This window comes from Saccopteryx bilineata, chromosome 12, assembly GCF_036850765.1.
Source record: "Saccopteryx bilineata isolate mSacBil1 chromosome 12, mSacBil1_pri_phased_curated, whole genome shotgun sequence".
In the NCBI taxonomy this organism is placed as follows: Eukaryota; Metazoa; Chordata; class Mammalia; order Chiroptera; family Emballonuridae; genus Saccopteryx; species Saccopteryx bilineata.
Genome location: NC_089501.1, coordinates 19,415,692 through 19,437,737, shown reverse-complemented (window position 1 = coordinate 19,437,737; position 22,046 = coordinate 19,415,692). Strand labels below are relative to the sequence as shown.

The window sequence follows — 22,046 nt, the reverse complement described above, 5'->3', positions numbered from 1 at the left end:
CTCACAAACTCCATCCCACTTTATACCCTGACCTTTTAAAACAAGGATTACATTTTGGCCCTGAGCTGTGGCTCAGTGGATAGAGTATTGGCCCGGTGTATGGATGTGCCAGATTTTATTCCCAGTCAGGGCACACAGGAGAAGTGCCCATCTGCTTCTCCACCCCTCACCCTCTCATATCTCTTTCTCTTTCTCCTCTCTCCTGCAGCCAGTATCTCAGTTGGTCCAAGCGCATCAGCTTTGGGCACTAAAAATAGCACAGTACTCAAGCATTGACCCGAGATAGGGTTGCTGAGTGGATCTCGGTCTGGAGTATGCAAGAGTCTGCCTCACTATCTCCCCTCTTCTCACCTAAAACAAGGGTAGTTCTCATTATGTTTACATTATAGTGGGTATTCATTTCTTATTGTGTCATTTTTTTTTTCTAAGATGCACCTAGAGGATCAGGATGTAATGTAGAAGTTTTTAGGGTAATATAGCTCAGTGAATGTTAATAATTATAACATGCTGTGCCAGGTAGTACTAATCAGTTGAAAATGAGCTTCAATAAAATTTATATTTCAGACCAAAACCACTCAGTTGCACCTAACCATGTATAATTTTCTCCTTTTCTTTGATAAATAATCATAACCAATATTAATAAGAAATCCCATACACAAACTTTCACATGTTTTATTTTCACAAATCTCAAAGCAAGATGATCATACCCAATTTTGGAAAACCTACAATATAGAGAACAAAAATGAAAGATTTATGTTGATCTGTTTCAGTGAAGGGCCAAAGAGTTAAAATAACTCTTTTTTGCAACCCTTCTCAAGTATAGTTGCACCATCTTGTATAAGTTGTCAGTAGAAATATGTATAGTTTCTGCATTACTCAATAGAGGAACACTCCATTTATGCGGAGTTTTCACCTGTTCATCAAAGATAATGATGGTTGGCTATGGTTGAAACAATGAACAGTGTTGAGAATATTAATATGATAGTTGTAATCCCTGACTAATGCATTTTACAACTTATTTGGGAAAGACAAATGAGTAAGTAATTACAAAGTATTATGAATAATTACAATGTGCAAGGATGATGATGGCTTACCTAGGTTCTTCAGAGTACAGATTAGGAACATCTAACTCATCTTGGGAAGAGCTCTGGAAAGGCTTCCAGAAGGAGACAATAGCTGAGCTGACTCTTAATAAATGAGCATTGTGTGGTGAAAGGTTGCAAGAAGAGGGGATGGATATCAAGTAAAGAAGGAGATGGGGTAATGAAAATTATGTATTTGAGGCTATAATGGAGGTACAAGCTGAGGAGGAAATGAAGTACTACAAGTGAAAAGTGGAAACACACTCAAGATTTAGGTCATGTAATCAACAGAACTCTGTGAAAAAATGACTAGAGATGGCAGAGCATGGAGAATATTTATAGATGGTGTCCAAGCTCCTCGTTGGAACTGTAGGCAGACTATGATATCATTTACCAATATAGGGAATGTGTTTGGAGGAGATAATAATAGATCATAAATTCAATTTTGGATTTATTAAGTTTAAATTTCCTGTGGTATATTTATTTTTTATAGGAGTTAATAATGAAATAAACCAATTTGTTACTTTTTATTTTATTCTTCCCCATCTTTTTAAAGTCCTTTTCTATGCTCTTTGAAGGAGGTGCATCTAGCACAGCATTTCAACCAAATTGAACTTTTATGACTATTACCAGAATTAAACTCATCCATAACAATTGTTTCAATTAATAGGTAAATCCTTAAGCTAAATAACCTTGAGGGACTGAAGTGTACTAAATGCTGAGTAACGCTTGCTGAATAAATATTTCAATTGTTCAATATTCATGATGTGATGTCAATGCTATATCAAGTTTATATCCAAAAAAGAAAAAAATGCTTTAAAGTAATGATTGTGATTCACCTCCTTTATTTTTCTATTGGTTCACTATTAACATTTGCTAATCCCTCATACCTGATTGTACTGCAAACAAAAATTTACTGCTAAACAGTTTCATCTACATCAGTTTAAACCCTCTGAATATCAAGGGGCATGAACCCAAAGAAACCCTCACCACTATGTGAGACAAAGATAAAATAACTGTTTAAGAGGGGTTGTAAGAACAGAATGGTCAAAGGAAGAATGCTTTGATAAAAACTAAAAAGATTCCATAGAAATTTATTATAGTAGAGCTTCAAGAAATTTAAGGGAGTGACATCAGAGAAATGGCACTGTGAAGGGTACTTCCGATATCTCCCCCTGAAATTTCAACAAATTCAACAACTAGAGACAGAGAAAAAAATCTCAGGAGCATCTGAAATTTACACACACTAGACAAAAGTATGACTGGGCAAAAAGGTGGATGGATATATAATCCACTCTGAAGGAAATAAGATGGAGAATGGAGTATTCCGCTTTCCTCACTGATCTGAGGAAGGGCCGCTTTCATCTGGAACCAAGAGAATTGGAGGATCTGGGGCAGAGGGAAGAAGCTGGGCTAGGGTGGATGATCAAGCAGAGGAGAGAGCATGCTGGCTTGGCCTGACATCGTGGGGATGGGGCTAGCAGTCTCCAATGGAAGTTGCTGGTGCAGGTTGCCTGTGGAGGCCGGCACTGAAGCGGCTTTGTGCACTTTGTCCATGATCATGGGTGGTATGTAAGTGGCTCTGCCTGTCATCTCTGGTGTGGGCACATGTGCTCGTGGGCAGAAGGGCTAGGCCCAAGATTGTCAGCGATGGACTTCTGTGTGGGCTGTAGCCAGCGTTTCTGTGTAGTCCCGGCTCCCTGACCAACAGCACAGGAAGTGCACAAGGACCGGGATCTTTAAGCCTGGACATGTCCGATCGGGGTGCCTCTGTAAGCCAATACAGTTCTCAAAGCGCATTCCTGCATTTCCATCTCTGACTGAGATCACAGGCATTGTGCACCTAAGTGGGTGGGAGCAGACCTCCATGTGCACTGCAGAAGTCATGGGGGCTAGGTGTGTATGTGTCTTTCTGCGGGCTACCAAACAGGGCACAAGGGAAAAGCCTGTGGAGATTAGACCTACAGAGCACTGAAGTTCACTAGAGATGCCCAGGGGCCCTTAGAAAGGTGCCTGATCTGCAATCAGCTCCCAGCTCACGGCACACTGAGACATCCTAGACCAGCTTGCTGGCCCTTAGAAAGGTGCCAGATCTATAATCAGCTCCCAGCACTGCCTATTTTTGTTGGAGGCTCTGGTTGGCACAGCCTTACCCAGAATTGTGCTTTAAGTGGTGCTGGTAGAAGGGCCTGGCTGCTCTTAGAGCCTCTTGCTCTGCAAGCTGTGGCTGGGGCAACCTCACAGCTAAGTCCCCAGGCTGCTAGCTCAGGAGGGAGAGATGTAGGGAGAAGCACCTGGAAAACTGAGTCTCCCATTGTCAGAGCCTGCAAATCCTAACAAGCCCCACCTACCAATGGAACTGAGGCCCAGCCTACATCATTGCCATAGAGACACAACAGCAGATCTGTGTTCAAGAGCCCCATAGGGGCAAAAACCTGTAGTACAGCACCACCTGCCCCCCCCCCAAAAGAAGCTACCTCTTGAAACCAGAAAAAAATTTACATGTTTTACAACTTCTTTATCTTTTTTGTTTTTTTTCCACTTTGGTCATTTTATCTTCTTTCCATTTTATTCTTTCCAATTCCTTTTGAATTTCATTATCCATAGTTGTTATATTTTTCATTCTTGTTTTTTTATGAGGGTTACATTTCAGAAACCTTAACTTTTCTTTTTCTTTTTTCTCTTTTTTTTCCTTTTTATTTTTCTCTACTTCAATCATTATTTATCAACAAATTATTTTATTCTGGATTCATATATTTCTTTGTGGCATTTTGCTTGTTTTTTACATCATTTTTTTATCTCTTTCTCATTTTTCCTCAGTTATGAATCCCATTCTTTGTAGTTTTTGTTCCACTTATCATAATAAAATTTTCATTTTTTCACTGTATTTTTTCAATTTTTATTTTATTTTTTAATCATCTCTTATTAGTGTTATTAATAGTACCACTCTCAAATGTCATTATGGAAAAAGAAATCAAATATCATGGATACAATGGACAGAGATGTAGCTCAGATAGATGAGAAAAAATCTATAGAAAAAAATTGAATTGCTTGGAAACCTTGGAGTGAAATGACAGAGAATTAAAAATTGAAGTCCTAAAAATACTTAGGGAAATATAAGAAAGCACAGAAAGGAAATTTAGAGAGTTCTAAAAATAATTTAATGAACAAAAACAATACATCACCAAGGAAATTGAAACTATAAAAAGGAATCAAACACAGATAAAAAAAAATCAGTACATGAACTGAAAAATGAGGTAACAAGCTTAACTAATAGAACAGGCCAGGTAGAGGAGAGGATTAGTAACATAGAAGACAGGCAACTAAAGGCACTACAGAAAGAAGACAAGAGAAACTCACAACTTTAAAAATAACATTAGAAAGCCCTACAGGAATTGTCTGACTCCATCAGAAAGAGCAACATAAGAATAATGGGTATACCAGAAGGAGAAGAGTGAGAAAATGAAATGAAGAACATATTTGAACAAATAATAGACAAGAACTTTCCAAGCCTGTGGAAAGAATTAGAGCCTTGAATCCAAGAAGCAAACAGAACACCGAATTACCTTAACCCAAACAGACTTACTCCAAGGCACACTGTAATGAAATTATCACAAAACAATGACAAAGAAAAATCTTTAAGACAGCCAGGGAAAAGAAGAATACAACATATAAAGGAAGGCCTATTAGATTATCATCAGATTTCTCAGCAGAATATCTACAAGCCAGAAGAGAGTGGACCCCAATATTTAAAGATCTGAAAGAGAGGAACTTCCAGCCAGGAATACTATATCCATCAAAACTATCTTTCAAATATGAAAGGGAAATAAAATCATTCACAGATATAGAAGAGATGAGGAAATTTATCACCAGAAAACCCCCACTTTAGGAAATACTAAAGGGGGTTATCTGACCAAATACAACGAACAAAACAAAACAAAATTACATGTAAATATCCAACAAGATCACAATAAAAACAAGATTAATCTGTGACAACAAAAACAAAAAAGAGGAGAGGACAAAGATTAACAGTAGCAAAGGATGATGGAGTACAGAAGCACTCATGATATAATGTACTACAATAAATATAATATATATCCTTTTTATTACCTAATGGTAACCACCCCTGAAGAAACCACTACAGAAAAACATGGCTTAAAAAAGAAGAAACAGAGGAAAGAAGTATTCAATATAACCAAACAAAAACAAATGACAGAAAAACAAAAGAACCAAACAAGATACAGAGCTATCAGAAAGCAATATATAAAATGGCAATAGGAAACCATCAAGTGCCAATAATTACACTAAATATATATGGATTGTACTTACCAATAAAAAGACAAAGTAACAGAATGGATCTTAAAAAGAAATCAAACAGTATGCTGCCTTCAAGAAACATATATAAGCTACAAGGATTAAAATAAATTCAAAGTGAAAGGCTGGAAAATGATTCTTCAAGCAAATAACATCCAAAGAAAAGCAGGTTTAGCCATACTCATATCTAACAGTGCTGACTACAAGACAGCAAAAGTAATCAGAGACAAAGATGGTCAAGTCATAATGATAAACGGGACATTGAATCAAGAAGATGTAAGACTTCTTATATATATGCACCAAACCAAGGAACACCAAAGTATATAAGTTCTTTGAAAAGATCAACAAAATTGACAAACCCTTGACAAGACTCACTAAGGAAAAAAAGAGAAAGGACTCATATAAACAAAATCCAAAATGAAAGAGGAGAAATAACCACAGATATCATAGATATACAAAGAATTATTGAAGAATTCTATGAAAAACTATATGCCACCAAAGTTAACAATCTAGAAGAAATGAATAAATTCCTAGAACAATACAATCTTCCTAGACCAGGGGTCTCAAACTAGCGGCCTGCGGGCCGCATGTGGCCCGCCGAACAATTTTGTGCGGCCCGCAGACTAATCCACGAAGTTCAAAATATTTTGGATAAAATTAAGTAAGACTAGGGGCCTACTTGTATTTTTCATTTCTCTAGCATCCTAGCTAGATATTAGCTTAGTTAACAGCAGTTGTGATGCGAACTACAGTTTCTGGTCGTTTTGTGACACTGAGTAAACTGCATGTACGATTGTGCTTGTTGTACTGATTTTTTTTTGTTTTCAACTGCAGTGAGAAAAGTGTTGCATAATAGTTGCCTTTTGTAGACCTAGTGCAGCCCGCCGAACAGCTGTGATCTTGCTCTGCGGCCCACATGCTGAGTTGAGTTTGAGACCCCTGTCCTAGACTCAGTTATGAAGAAGTAGATAGCCTAAACAGACCTGTAAGCAGGGAGGAAATAAAAACAACTATAAAAAATCTCCCCAAAAATAAAAGTCCAGGGCCAGACAGCTATACTAGTGAATTCTATCAAACATTCAAAGAAGACTTGGTTCCAATTCTACTCAAAGTCTTCCAAAAAATTGAAGAAGCAGTACTTCCAAACACATTTTATGAGGCCAACGTAACCCTCATACCAGAACCTGGCAAGGACAACACAAAAAAAGAAAACTACAGACCAATATCTCTAATGAATACAGATGCTTAAATCCTAAACAAAATACTAGAAATTGAATACAACAACACATTAAAAAAATAACTCGGCCCTGGCCGGTTGGCTCAGTGGTAGAGTGTCAGCCTGGTGTGTGGATGTCCCTGGTTCAATTCTTGGTCGGAGCACACAGGAGAGGCGCCCATCTGCTTCTCCACCCCTCCCCCTCTCCTTCCTCTCTGTCTCTCTCTTCCCTTCCCGCAGCCGAGGCTCCATTGGAGCAAAAGATGGCCCGGGCACTGGGGATGGCTCCTTGGCCTCTGGCCCAGGCGCTAGAGTGGCTCTGGTCATGACAGAGCGATGCCCCGGATGGGCAGAGCATCGCCCCCTGGTGGGCATGCCAGGTGGATCCCAGTCGGGTGCATGCGGGAGTCTGTCTGACTGCCTCCCCGTTTCCAGCTTCAGAAAAATACAAAAATATAATAAATAAATAAATAACTCATCATAATCAAGTGGGATTCATCTCAGAATCACAAGGATGGTTCAACATACGTAAAACAGTTATTGTGATACATCATATCAACAAAACAAAGAACAAAAACCATATGATCCTATCAATAGATGCAGAAAAAGCATTCAATAAAATACATCATTTTATGTTTAAAACACTCAAAAAATGGGTGTAGAAAGAAAATATCTCAACATAATAAAGGCCATTTATGACAAACCATCAGCTAACATCATATTAAATAGCAAAAAAATGAAGACTTTTTCTCTAAAATCAGGAACAAGACAAGTTTTCCCACTCTCTCTATTCTTATTCAACATAGTGCTGGAAGTTCTAGCCAGAGCAATCAGACAAGAGAAAGAAATAAAAGGCATTCATATTGGGAAAGAAGATGTAAAGGTTTCACTTTTTTGCAGATGATATGATCCTGTACATCGAAAACCCCAAAGACTCCACAAAAAGACTATTCAAAACAATAAACCAATACAGTAAGGTCTCAGGATACAAAATTAATATACAGAAGTCTATAGCCTTCCTATATGCCAACAATAAAACATCAGAAAATGAACTAAAAAAATAACCCCTTTTATGGTTGCAACAACAAAAAAATAAAATACCTAGGAATAAACATAACAAAGAATGTAAAGGACCTATATATGAAAACTACAAAGCATTGTTAAGGGAAATCAAAAAATATAAAGTGAAATGAAAAAATATTTTTTATTTTTAATCAGGAAGAATAAATATAGTCAAAATGACCCCATTACCAAAGCAATATACAAATTTAATGCAATTTCCATCAAAATTCCAATGTCATTTTTTAAAGAAATGGAACAAAAATCATCAGGTTTATATGAAACTATAAAAAACCCCGAATAGCCAAAGTAATCCTAAGAAAAAAAAACAAAGCGGAGGGCATTACAATACCTGACATCAAATTATATTATAGAGCCACGATAATCAAAACAGCACTGTATTGGCAGAAAAAGATACACTCAGACCAATGAAACAGAATAGAAAGCCAAAAAATAAAACCACATATATATGGTCAAATCATCTTCAATAAAGGAGCCAAAAACACACAATGGAGAGAAGAAAGCCTCTTCAATAAATGGTGCTGGGAAAACTGGAGAGTCACATGCAAAAGAATGAAACTCAACTACAGTTTGTTCCCTTGTACCAAAATTAATTCAAAATGGATTAAAGATCTAAATATAAGACCTAAAATAATAAACTACATAGAAGAAAACATAGCTACTAAACTCATGGACCTTGGCCATAAAGAGCACTTTATGAATTTGACTCCAAAGGCAAGGGAGGTGAAGGTAAAGATGAATGGGACTACATCAGACTAAGAAGCTTTTGCTTAGCAAGAGAAACTGACAACAAAACAAACAGACAGCCAACTAAATGGGAGATGATATTTTCAAACAACAGCACAGATAAAGGCCTAATATCCAAAATATACAAAGAACTCAAAAAACTCAACAACAGATAAGCAAACAATCCAATAAAAAATGGGAAGAGCCTGACCTGTGATGGCGCAGTGGATAAAGCATTGACCTGGAACACTGAGGTCACCGGTTCAAAACCCTGGGCTTGCCTGGTCAAGGCATATATGAGAGTTGATGCTTCCTGCTGCTCCCCCCTTTCTCTCTCTCTCTCTCTCTCTTTCTCTCTCTCTCTCTCATTCTAACTCTCTCTCCTCTCTAAAATGAATAAATAAAAATTTAAAAAAATTCTCTCAATAAAATTAAAAGAAAAAAAATGGGAAGAGGAAATAAATGAACTGACTTTCTCCCAGGAAGAAATACAAATGGCCAATAGATATATGAAAAGATCTTCATCTTCACTAGCTATTAGAGAAATACAAATCAAAACTACAATGAGATATCACCTCACACCTGTTAGATTAGCTATTATCAACAAGACAGGTAACAACAAGTGTTGGAGAGGCTGTGGAGAAAAAGGAATCCTCATTCACTATTGGTGGGAATATAAAGTAGTACAACCATTATGGAAGAAAGTATGGTGGTTCCTCAAAAAATTAAAATAGAACTACTATATGACCCAGCAATCCCTCTACTGGTTATATACCCCCAAAACTAAAAAATAATGGACATAAAGACACGTGCAGCCCCATGTTTATTGCAGCATTGTTCACAGTGGTCAAGACATGGAAACAACCAAAAAGCCCTTCAATAGATGATTGGATAAAGATGTGGTACATATATACTATGGAGTACTACTCAGCCATAAGAAATGATGACATCGGATCATTTACAACATGGATGGACCTTGATAACATTATACTGAGTGAAATAAGTAAATTAGAAAAAATTAAGAACTGTATGATTCCATACATAGGTGGGACACAAAATGGACAGTGGTTACCAGGGGGAGGGAAGATAGGAGAGCAAGGGGTTTGGAGGGTGGGGAGGGGCATAAAGAAAACCAAAGAAAGGGTGACAGAGAACTATTTGACTTTGGGTGATGGGTATAAAACATAATCAATGTCAAAATGATCTAGAGATGATTTCTCTGAATCTATGTACTCTTATTGATCAATGTCACCCCATTAAAATCGTCTAAATAAAATTTTTAAAAAATTAAGAAAATAATTAGTGCCTAGAATACAGCATAATCCAAAACCAATGAGGATGAAATACCATTTCTGTATAGAGGAGGTTCTCGGGTTATGACAGTGTCCCATTCCTACAACAGTGACATAACCTGACTTTTGGTGTAAGTCAAAACATACTCTAGCTCAGTGGTCAGCAAACCATGGCTTGTGAGCCACATGCGGCTCTTTGGCCCCTTGAGTATGGCTCTTCCACAAAATTCCATGGGTGCACAGGTTATAATAACAATGTATCTACCTATACTGTATAGTTTAAGTTTAAAAAATTTGGCTCTCAAAAGAAATTTTTAATGTTGTACTGTTGATATTTGGCTCTGTTAACTAATGAGTTTGCCAACCACTGCGGCCTAACACAAATGGAACACTTGCACTTTTAACAGTACAAAATGGCATAGATAAGCATACTGGTGGACACCAAACCCCTCACTCATATGCTGCATTACTGCATATTCTTCTGCTATGAGCAACCAAACTAGCTTGCCCACATAGTCCTTAATGATTACACTAATAGCTTAAGCCGAAATACTCACGTCTCAATTTTTTAAAGTTTTTATGGGAGTGAGCATCGCTAACTCAATACATTGTATGTCGAGACTGCCATAACCCAAGGACACCCTGTAGAAGTTTCATTGGGTTCATGAATGTAGGAGGTCACATCAGTCACAGACTTTAAAGAACATTCCAAACACTATCTTGTCATACTATCAGGTATTGCTGCTTTTAATATGGAAGAAAATGAACAACATTTTTACTTATTATCTACTAGACAGCATTTTTGTCTATTTTAACATGAAATTTAAATTCTTTCCAAAACTGTAATTCCAATTGTCAGAGTTATTTTTTTTGTTTATCAAATGGCTTTTAGAAAGTTAAAGGGCAATTTCAAGTATTAATTGTAGTTTCTTTCCCTGATTTTCAACACCACATAAATAATGCTAAACCTCACATCATTTTTTACTAAATCTAAAAAAATATACTTCTGATCATTAGATAAATAACACCATTTTATTGTTTAAAACAGGAAACTTTATAAATTAGACAATTGAGACTGCCCTACATAAGAATACCTCTATAGAAAAAATAAGAAAAAGAAACATATGTTTACATGAATTTGTATACAGATCAGAAAACATTTTACTTTAGAGTTTTATAATACATTTTATGTATTGATATTTCTTCTACTTTAATTTTAATTAAAAGATTAGAAAATTTATAAAACATGTAACTGAGTAATAATGGCATCTAGTAAAATGAAATGTGATTTTGGAACTGATTCAAGCATTTTATAAAAGTTCTCATGATATTTTTTTGCATCCTCCAAATGGTTTATTGAGTATACATGGTACAATGTTTAGATATTAATCTTCAAGTCAATTTAAAAGGTAAAGTGTCTGTTAGATAGTTTTTATTTTTTTCTGGCTAAGATTTATATTTACTGCAGAGCCAACATCTGCTCTGTACTAAATAGATATATTGTATTTGGAACACAATCATAGGTCTTAGAAATAAAGTTTGCTAATCTTCTCAGAGACTTAAATGTGAATCCCACAGCAAAAAATTTATCTGAAGTTGGATAAAGAGAATCACCAGAGAGCAACAGAGCCAAAAATCATGGTGCAACATTTCAGGTTGATTTTTATCTAAACTGTGTCTTCTCAATAAATGATTTACTGATTAGAATTAAATTAATAGGCCCTGGCCGGTTGGCTCAGTGGTAGAGTGTCGGCCTGGTGTGTGGAAGTCCCAGGTTCTATTCCCGGCCAGGGCACACAGGAGAGGCACCCATCTGCTTCTCCACCCCTCCCCCTCTCCTTCCTCTCTGTCTCTCTCTTCTTCTCCCACAGCTGAGGCTCCATTGGAGCAAAGATGTCCCGGGCTCTGGGGATGGCTCTATGGCCTTTGCCTCAGGCGCTAGAATGGCTCTGGTCGCAACAGAGCAATGCCCCAGATGGGCAGAGCATCGCCCCCTGGTGGGCGTGCCGGGTGGATCCCAATCTGGTGCATGCGGGAGTCTGTCTGACTGCTCCCCGTTTCCAGCTTCAGAAAAAAACAAACAAACAAAAATAAAGAATTAAATTAATATTTAGCATGAATATATAGTTTTGGACTTGGATGATATCTTAGTAATCATCTAATTTCCTTTTTTTCTTTTCTTTCTTATTTTTATACATATATTTTACAAAGTGATCGCCCCAATAATTATAGTATCCACCTAGCAGGGCACATAGTTATTACAGTATTATTAACTCTATTCCTTATGCTGTGCCTTTATATTCCCATAACTGTTTTTATAACTGACAATTTATGCATCTTACTCTCTTCCCCTTTCACTCATCCACATAACTCCTTCCCCACTATCACATCTGGCCAAAGTCATTTTGTTCTCTGTTCTGAGTTTGTTTGTTCATTTATTTTTTTTAAAGATTTTACATATAATGCAATTATACAGTATGTCTCTCTGTCTGATTTATTTCTCTTAGAATAATATTTATGTTGTCACAAATACTAAGATTTCATTGTTTTTTATGGTTGTATAATATTCCATTGTGTATATGCATCTCATTTCTTTATCCATTTATCTATGGATGGACACCTTGGTTGATTCCATATCTTGGCTATTGTAAATAATGCTGCAATGAACATAGTGGTGCATTGTCAAAAAGAAACTTGACTGGCCGATCCTCCAAATACTACTATATAGTTTCTACAACTCTAATTTTATTCTCATGTTCAGGCAGAGTATATAGCTGTATAACTGTGCCATACTGCTTAGATTTAAAGTAATATTTATCTTATTGAACTTAGTATAGTGTCATTGTTCCATATTGAAAGCAGTGGTTGGAGTCCTATGAAAAAATTTATATATTTAGGGTAAAAATATTGTTAAAGATGCTATTCACTATATTATAAAATCCCCTTTTCCCCTGAGAACCCATAAAAAAATTATCTCAGGTATCACTATCAAGAATTATTGTGCTTCTTTTAAACATTGTGAATTGTATAATTAATGGCATTTTTTATCTTTGCCTGAATACCAAAAAGTAGAGGCAAATGCTCTTATCAAGTCAAAGATGGTGGGTAGTAATTATAGCATGTGTTTATGTGTTCTAATATAATTCTTGAACATATATTTTTCTACCTTTATTTTCCTTTGATCAATTTCTTTATTTACATTCTTTTGTTTTCATTAAGTATTTCATTTATTTATTAAAATAACAATAACTGGGTGCCTGTCATGTAACCATGTATTAGGCATTGTAACAGTTCTCTAGATTCAGTGACAGATACTCATGAACTCAGTTCACAAATACCTTATTGTCTAGCAGAGGAGGCATTCTCTTAAGTTAATATTTACACTAGATAGTGGTTAAATAACGATCGAGAGATCTAACAATTTAATGTTGACACAAAAAGAGAAAACAATCCAACCACATCAGATAAAACTTTCAAAGGAAGAGGTAGCTTGACTGAGCCCAAAGTAGAAGTCAGTCAAATAAAAGGCAAAGGGAAGAAAACTCTGATGGAAAAAAATAGATATAAATAAATGGAGATATATTCCACGTTTGTGGATTCTATATTGCTTAAAATGTCAATTCTTTCCAACTTGATATATAGAGTCACTAAAATCTCCATCAAAATCCCAGCAAGGTATTGTTTGAATATTAACAAAGTGTAAATGGAATGGGAACAATCTAGAACAGCCAACACATTATTGAAGAAAAAGAATAAAATTGGAGGTCTAACACTATCTAACTCAGGATCTATTGTGAAAAGCTATAGTATTCTTTCCATTGTTTGTTTTCCAGGCCTTGGATAGTATCCTTGTATGCATGTGCTTGTCAATGCTCTTCTCAAGAATTAAGAGGGTCTCTACAAATCTCCAAAACTTTATCCATTTCTTTCTAGAACTCTCTATATTTCTCTGACTTATTTTGGCCTTTCGAGATTCCCAGTTCCATCTCTTCAACTCAGCTCCATCATTCACTGAGGCTTTGTAAACCTCTCAGGCCGTGAAGCTGGAAGAATGACAGGGCACACTTTGTTTTCCATCATGAAGGACCAATGTCCTTTGTTGTCTGATGTCCATATCTTTAAAACAATTGTTTTATATATTTTGTCTCTTTTCTATAGTTTCAAGTGTGAAAATTAAATAGATCTCCACTGCTTCATCTTAGCGAGAAGTAGAAGTCACTAACATACTTTCAAGAGTAAAGAAAGCAGTACTAGTATTTATTCTATTACAATAGAACACATTATGTTTTTTCTTATAGAAACCAACTGAACAAGGATTTAAAAAGAAGAAAGTGATCAATATGGTTGGATATACTCATTGGTCTTGGCAAATAGGGGAGACTTGGTGATCAGAGAGGCCTGATGGATAGAATGTTGGGAACAGAAGTTAGATTATAGTGAATTAATGATGAAATGAGAGTCAAGAGGTGAACAAAAAGCAAGTACAGATGACATTCTTAAGAAGCTGAGTTGAGCCGTTGTGGAAGGGTATTAGATGACAAGTATAAGAGAACACAGAATCAAAGGAAGGTAGTTTGGGGTTGTTGTTTTTTTTACTGTCACAATTTTTATTGAGATATAAAAAGAAAATTAAAACTGATTATGCATATGGCAAAGTTTAACAAACATTGGCTTTTACACTGGCCACTAGTTTCTGAAAATAAAGTCCTATGGAACACAGACATTTCTGTTCATTTTTTTTTTTTTTTTTTTCATTTTTCTGAAGCTGGAAACAGGGAGAGACAGTCAGACAGACTCCCGCATGCGCCCGACCGGGATCCACCCGGCACGCCCACCAGGGGCGACGCTCTGCCCACCAGGGGGCGATGCTCTGCCCATCCTGGGCGTCGCCATGTTGCGACCAGAGCCACTCTAGCGCCTGAGGCAGAGGCCACAGAGCCATCCCCAGCGCCCGGGCCATCTTTGCTCCAATGGAGCCTTGGCTGCGGGAGGGGAAGAGAGAGACAGAGAGGAAAGCGCGGCGGAGGGGTGGAGAAGCAAATGGGCGCTTCTCCTGTGTGCCCTGGCCGGGAATCGAACCCAGGTCCTCCGCACGCTAGGCCGACGCTCTACCGCTGAGCCAACCGGCCAGGGCCATTTCTGTTCATTTACATATTGTTTATGAATGCTTCTGTGTTGCAACAGATAATATAGCTCCAAATAAAAAATATGTACTCTCTAACCTTTCACAGTAAATTCACTGACCCCATTCACTAACGTTCTTCATGCCATAAATGCAAAGGATATATTTTTACTCAAAAGAAATTACAAATTCAGCAGCAATCATTTTTTAAAGTATTACACTGGGACAGATAATATGGTGATAATGTTAATGGAAATAAAGTTAATTGTCCTGGATTTTTCATCTTGCATATTTAAGAGTTAAAAGTAATATCTCAGAAAGAAACTATGCATTCAATCTTAATATAAAATTAAAAAGTTAACATTGAACACAAGAGTATGAGAGCAAATTATTTTTAATAGTACAGTGAAATTAAAATAAGAGCTTTATTACTAAAATTATTTTAATTAACTTGCAATGAACATTAAGTTATATATCCTATAAAATTTCAATAGAGAAGAATAGCTGGAGTCTATATTGTTTGATGTTGATTTTCAAATTTATAATGTTCTATTATATTCAATGAAACTCAATAAGAATTGAATGACTCAGTCTTTAATAATTTCTTTTTGAACTTTTTCTCATCAAAGAGGTAAAGCCTAATCCTCCATACAGGCTATGTGCATACCTAAATTAATAGATAAGACAAATTTTAAATACATGCATTTAATCATTTTATGATGCCATTGTTGGTATTTTTGCTTAAATCTAAGACTTAATTATTTTGTGTAAATAATGTACCTATTATTCTAAGTATTCTTCTGAATATAGGCTATGCTAAAATTTTCTTCATCCTTTATTCACTGGAGGTACAAACCAGTACCTTTAATTAACTTCTTATTAAAAATTTGTTTACTTTTTTTCTCAAAATAACTCTTGTGATTGATAAAGAAGAACTTTTTGTTTGTTTGTAGTAATTTGCTGCAATTAAAAAAAGAAGACTTAACATGGCATATTTAAAAATTAAATAATATGTAAAAGAAATAGGATGAAGAAAAGTAGGTTTACAGTTGTGAGTACATAAATCAGAGTTTATTCTTGTATTAATATTTTTATTATTGCATTAGTTTTATATGAACTACTGTAATCCTATGTTTTCTCATCCCTGTATGCATGAATCTAAGAAATAAATAATAATATAATATCATAATATATAATAATCATTATTACAATACATATATATTTTCAGAGCCACAAGTAAAAAAGGAAGAGAAACCAGGTAGGTATATTTTATGTACAAATTTATATTTGTATTCCATATTTATATCATAATATATCTTTGTAAATGTTTTATCATAGTATAAGTATTATACTAAAATTTTATCCTTGACCTACTTTTTAAAAATAAAACAAACATAGTGCATATTTTGTACTACCTGTTTTTGGGGACAGGGAGAGACCCCTAAGAAATTTATATTTTTTTAAAAATTGGACTACTGGAGTTCAGGTCTACAAATCCACTATTTTTGTTGATTTTATTTGCTGATATAGGACATACATATTCTATCAGACTCTTCTCTTGTTAAGGAGGGTCCTGAGTGAGATAAACATTTCCGAGGACTGGAATAGTCAACAGTAATGTTTTTAAAAGAACAAAGAGCAATCATATTCTCATAATAGTTAAAATTTTGGTTCATATTTCCTAACTGTGTTAGGGTTATAAACCTGCTATAATAAAATATCGCAAACAGGGTGACTTAAAACAACACAAATTTATTTTATCATAGTTCTAGAAGATATAGGTCTGAAATCAAGGTGTCAACAGGGACATGGTTTCTTGAAACTTGTAGGGAAGAATCAATCAGTACATCTCTGGCTTCTGGTGTTTGCCTGTAATCATATGTTCCTTGGCTTGAGGAAGCACCACTCCAATCTCATCACATGGACATAGTCTCTCTTTATGTCTCTATCTTTGCACTTTCTCCTTTTTCTTATGAGAATGGCTGTCATATTCAATCAATGACCCTATTGCCAAATAAGGTCACATTCTAAAGTACTGGGAGTTAGGACTCCAACTTGTCTCTTTGGAAGACACAAATCAATACATAGAAGCTTACTCTCTGTTCCCTACCCAAATTCATGTTTTACATGGTGCAAAATACATTTACCCTATTCTACAATCTTTAAGGCTTATCCATTTCACATCAACTCTAAATCCAAAATTTCATCAATTCAAAGTCTCAAATCTCATTATGTAAATCAGTAATAGGTGAAACTTGGGGTATGATTCTTCCTGCAGGAAATTCTTCTTTATATAAAATCAGAAAACAAATTACTGCTTCGAAAATAAAATAGTGGTACAGGAAATGGATAGATATTTCCATTTCCAAAGGGAGAAATTGGAAAGAGAGAAAAACAACAACAAAAAAGAGCCATGGGTTCCAAGTAAATCTAAAACATAGCAGAGAAAATTTCTTTAAATGTCAAAGGCTGAGAAAATCCTCTTTGGCTTAATGCCGTATCCACTAGGCCTCATAGGGTGTATCTCTGCCCTCTAGGCTCACCTGGGTGGCAGGCCTGCCCTCTCTACCTCAGGAGGGCTGATCAGCCCAGGTTTAAATCCATTGTTCTGCCCTTGAAGTTGTCTTTTTAATTTTATTTCTGACCATATCTGTTTCTTTTTATCCAGGCTGCATTGCCTCTGCTTGTATATTCTCAAAATCCTGACCAGTTTTGAGTTCAGTTAATGCGGGTCCAAGCCATTAAGGAGGTTCCTCCTTTCCTGGGCCACACATCACTATTGCTGCCTTCTGCTTAGATGGTGGGTTGGATTCATGAGTCACACATTTCTATACCCACTTTAGCAAAAGTTTCTCCAGCCACACTATTGCACTCTATTTAGATAGGCTGAAAGTTTTCCAAATCAAATGCTTGTTCCTTTTACTTAGCAGTTCATGCCTCAACATATCTTCCCTTTCACATTTTCTCATAAGCAGCATGAAGAAATCAGGCAGATCCTTTCACACTTTGCTTGGAAACTTCCTCAGCAAAATATCTGTGCAATTCATTTACAAATCCCACCTTCTAACTAACAGAAGAACACAATGCAGCCAAGTTCTCTGCCACTTTGTTACAAAGATCACCATTCCTCCAGTATCAGATAACATGTTCCCCGTTTGCTTCTGAGACCTCACCAGAAGTACATTTAAAATTCTTATTGCTAACAGTGTTCTGTTAATGATGACCTATGTGTTCTCTAAGGAGACAGAAGCTTTCTCTATAGCCCCCCTCAACTCTTTCTGAATCTTCAGTAGAATGGTCTTTAATGTCAATTTTCTACCAATAGACTTTTCAAGGCCATCTAAGCGTTTTATATCAAGTGCCTCAAAAATTTTCATCTCAACCCATTATTCAACTCATCCCACTTCCCAGTACCAAAATTATTAGTTTTCCTGGATGGCTGAAATAAAGTACCACAAACTGGATAAGTTAAAACAATAAAAACGTATTCTCTCATAGTTCTACACAAGTCCAAATTCAAGATGTGAGCAGAGCCACACTTCTTTTGAAGCCTTTAGAGGAGAATTTTTTCTTACCATTTCTAGCTTCTGGTGTTTACCAGAAATCCTTGGTGTCACTTGGATTATAGAAGCATCACTCCAATCTCTGTCTTCATCAGCACATAGCTATCTTCTTCCTGTATGTTTCTATCTCTGTTTCTCTTTTCCTTGTCTTCTAAGAACATCAGTCTGATTGGATTAAGGTCCCGCTCTGCTCCAGTATGACTTTGTCTTTCCTAAACTAGTAACATCTGCAACAATCCTTCTTCAAATAAGGTCACATTCTGGGGTACTGAGGTTTAGGACTGCAACATATCTTTCGATGGGACACAATTCTAGCCATAACATTCTTTGTCTAAATTGTTAAATCATATGTACCCAATTTTATCTATGTCAAATTATTTATCTTATGCTGACATTAGATCTATCCTCCATAGCAGTCGTCTTGAGAAAACAGAAATTTCAGGTTAAAATCAACTAGCAATAACAATTTAGTATATGGCATGTTTAATAGTCCAACATTAAGAAACTAACATGAAACTGGAGTTATTTTTAATGCAATTCTATATTTTCAATTATTGTAAACAAAATAATTTCTAAAAATGAATCTGTGTTTTAGTTTTCTTTTTCAGCTTTAAAAATGTCTGCCTTTTGTTTTCCCTTCAGAGCCACAAGCTAAAAAGGAAACAAAATCAGGTATCATTTTGTTTTATTCTTAAATTGATAAAGATGGTATTGTCTTCATTTGAGAAGTAAGAGAGGCTTAACGCCTACCAGTGGCTTAACACCTACACAGTCTCCCGGATCCTCATTATTTTTCCTCCTTCATTGATCAGTATGGTTTTATAGTACTGGATTCGTTGAGAATGGCTATATCCCATAGGCAAAAATATGGGTTTAAGTGGGCTTCAGCATAGACTCTGGTTTTTAGGAGGCATTCCTTGGGATTCTTCAAAATCAAATGTGATCATGTTTAATTTGCAGGTTTCTTTCTGAAGACACACCAGAGTAATAAAATCACGAAATCATACACTACTGAGATTTGAAGGAAAATACAACAGGAATTATTGTTATATATAGTTAATAATTATTAAACAGCTGCAATGAGTTCAGGGGTAGCATTTATTTTTTGAAAGCGAGAGGAAGGTAGAGAGTGTGGGTGGTAGTAACATCAAGCTGCTCCTATATGTGCCCTGACAGGGGAATTGAATCAGCAACCTCAGTGCTCTAGGACGATGCTCTAACTAACTGAGCTATCCGGCCAGGGCTTGTATAGGATTTTTATTTTCATCATATGACTATGAGAGAGATGATGCATGGCAATTATTTCTAACATTTAGTATCTGTGGAAACAATTCAATAGACCAAGTTCAGATATTGTTATTTTTTCAAGATTTTCAAGTTAATAAATATTGGAGCTAGGATTCCGCCAATATATGATTTACTCAAAATCCTGGATGCTCCAGTAAGAGATTGTCTTAGACTATCAATCATTTTATTAAGAAGTAACATTGACCTAAAGTCAAGGTGATCTTTCCAAGTTTACATTGCAATTTCATGTTTATGTCCTAGTTCTGGTACCAACTAGCTATTTACCTAAGGCAAGTTACAAAAACCTGCAGGCTCTATGAAAGTGATTCCTTCATTATAAAATAGTACACAGTAGGATTTTTCAGTATCAACAACTTTAAGACTCCATATCCATATATATATTATATTTAGTTCTTACTAGATCTTACTGAGCAACTGATTATAAGCTTACATCTAATTGCTCTTATAAAAATATGTATTTTAATGTGAAAGGATCATAGATATCTTCTATTCCTCCTTTCCTTTTTTAAGTGAAAACTTAATACCGTTTAAAACTTCTAGTTAGTCCTAACACCATTTAAAACTTATTTATTATTGTTAAATGGTGTAGTTTAGCAGTGACTTAATTGATTTATTATTTCTTTTAAATGAAAGTTACTTTTTAGCTTCATCTGCAAAAAACTCAAATACCAAATACACAGCATATATATGGATTTAATCTATAATATTCATATATAATATTTTTACAAAAAATTCTTGAAATATTTTTAATTATATACATTTTCATATTACTTCATATACTGTTTCAACCATTGCCTAAGTCTTCTGTTTTACACAGATGCTTTTATTATAGCCTGATCTTTGGATATTATGGGTTCTTAATTGTAATTAAAATTTTTTGTTATATAGGTTTTATGCAACCAAGGCCTATAAGGTTTTTATGTAAACAGGATGAACAGAAAACTTAGGAACAGTTTTCCTCCATGGCCACAGTTGTTGAAATCTTCTACTTAAATTATTGGCCCAAGTCATAGAGAAAATTCACTGTATATTAGGTTATTAAGCTGAACACCTGAAAAGATTTTTTTTTTTTTTAGAAAGAGACACAGTGAAACTGGAAAAGATCATTTCTCATACAAAACCAGGTATTTTGCAAGTGCTATCTGTAATACCAAATTGCCTGTAAATGTTCTAGTTTTAACAGGATGAAGAGCTTAGTTAGAGTCATTATAAAGTTATTAGGATTCATGTCTTGAGTCATTCAGATTCTAGAACATCTCATTTTAGTCATCTTCACAATGTTTTTTATACTGAGAACATGACCAGTTCCAACCTACTTCACAGCTAGCACAAGCATATCATCATTAGTACTGAGTTAAATGAACCCTATATATTATTTTGTCTTGTTCTGTTTGGGGCAAAACATCCTTAGAAAAAAACTTGTAATTCAGAGTGGCTCATTCAAACATGACCATCTTAGACTGCAAAACAAAAAAAGGTGTTCAACATCTCTCCCTACATCTTTTCCTCCTTTCTTCCTGACTGCATCTTCATCTCCCTTCCTTTCTTTTCATTCATGGTGTTACATTGTGGACAAAGTAGAAGTAAGCTAATGTGTTCTGTTTGTAAACATAAATATAGAAGTAACCAAGATGAATTTATTAATTAGTTTTTATTTAAGAAGAAAAACTAAGCTAATTAAGCTAAGCTAAGAAAATTTAAGCTAATTAAAGAAAAATTTAATTATGAGGCTGCTCCTAGCCTCAGTTATTCTGTAGAATTTTGCCCTTCATTCCATGCTAAATTTTTTATTCAACGTTATGAATATAGTTTGTCCAGAATCTTTAAAAAGTTAAAAACATACTGTTTCTAAACATATGTTAGGAAAACTTTTGCTTACATTTTTTTGCAATTTTACTTTAAAGAACCTATTTACTATGAGTTTGAGTCAGGATGATTTTATTTATGTATATTTTAAAAAACATGAGACATCAACAACAGAAACCATAGGAATAAAGAAAGCAGAGCTGAAGTGTGGGAAGGAGAGAAGAACTATCTATATCAGCATAAGCAAAACCTTAGAAATAATTTTTAAAGAATAATGAAAGCCCATTATTTTTTTCACTGTTTGTGATGTTATTTTGAGGTGAAATTACAGAGAGAATGGGCGATTTTAGCTTTGGAGTATATGGCGGATGCATTATACTCTAACCACACCTTTCTCTTATTTCAGTAATAGCATTTAGACTCTAAATTCTGTTTCCCAATAAAGGTTTCCCATTGACCAGATGATTGACTCCCATGCTGAATACTTGAAAAGTTTTATGTTATGTAAGATCATTGTAGTAATCTCTCTTCTTTGAC

General features: G+C 35.3%; 1 protein-coding gene across 16 annotated transcripts in view; it reads left to right on the top strand.

The window, feature by feature from the left end:
- TRDN (triadin) overlaps positions 1-22,046 on the top strand; it is a 411,085-nt gene that overhangs the window by 358,572 nt on the left and 30,467 nt on the right. For 10 of the 16 annotated variants that reach the window (XR_010727713.1, XM_066248538.1, XM_066248533.1 and 7 more), the window contains 3 exons: positions 16,061-16,090; positions 19,038-19,067; positions 20,780-20,827. Coding sequence is in view for 14 of the 16 variants with exons in the window: in XM_066248538.1 (XP_066104635.1) it covers positions 16,061-16,090; positions 19,038-19,067; positions 20,780-20,827 (108 nt within the window). In the remaining 2 variants the exon portion in view is untranslated. The remainder of the gene's footprint in view (positions 1-16,060; positions 16,091-19,037; positions 19,068-20,779; positions 20,828-22,046) is intronic. The other 6 variants (XR_010727714.1, XM_066248544.1, XM_066248543.1 and 3 more) reach the window with 1 other exon arrangement.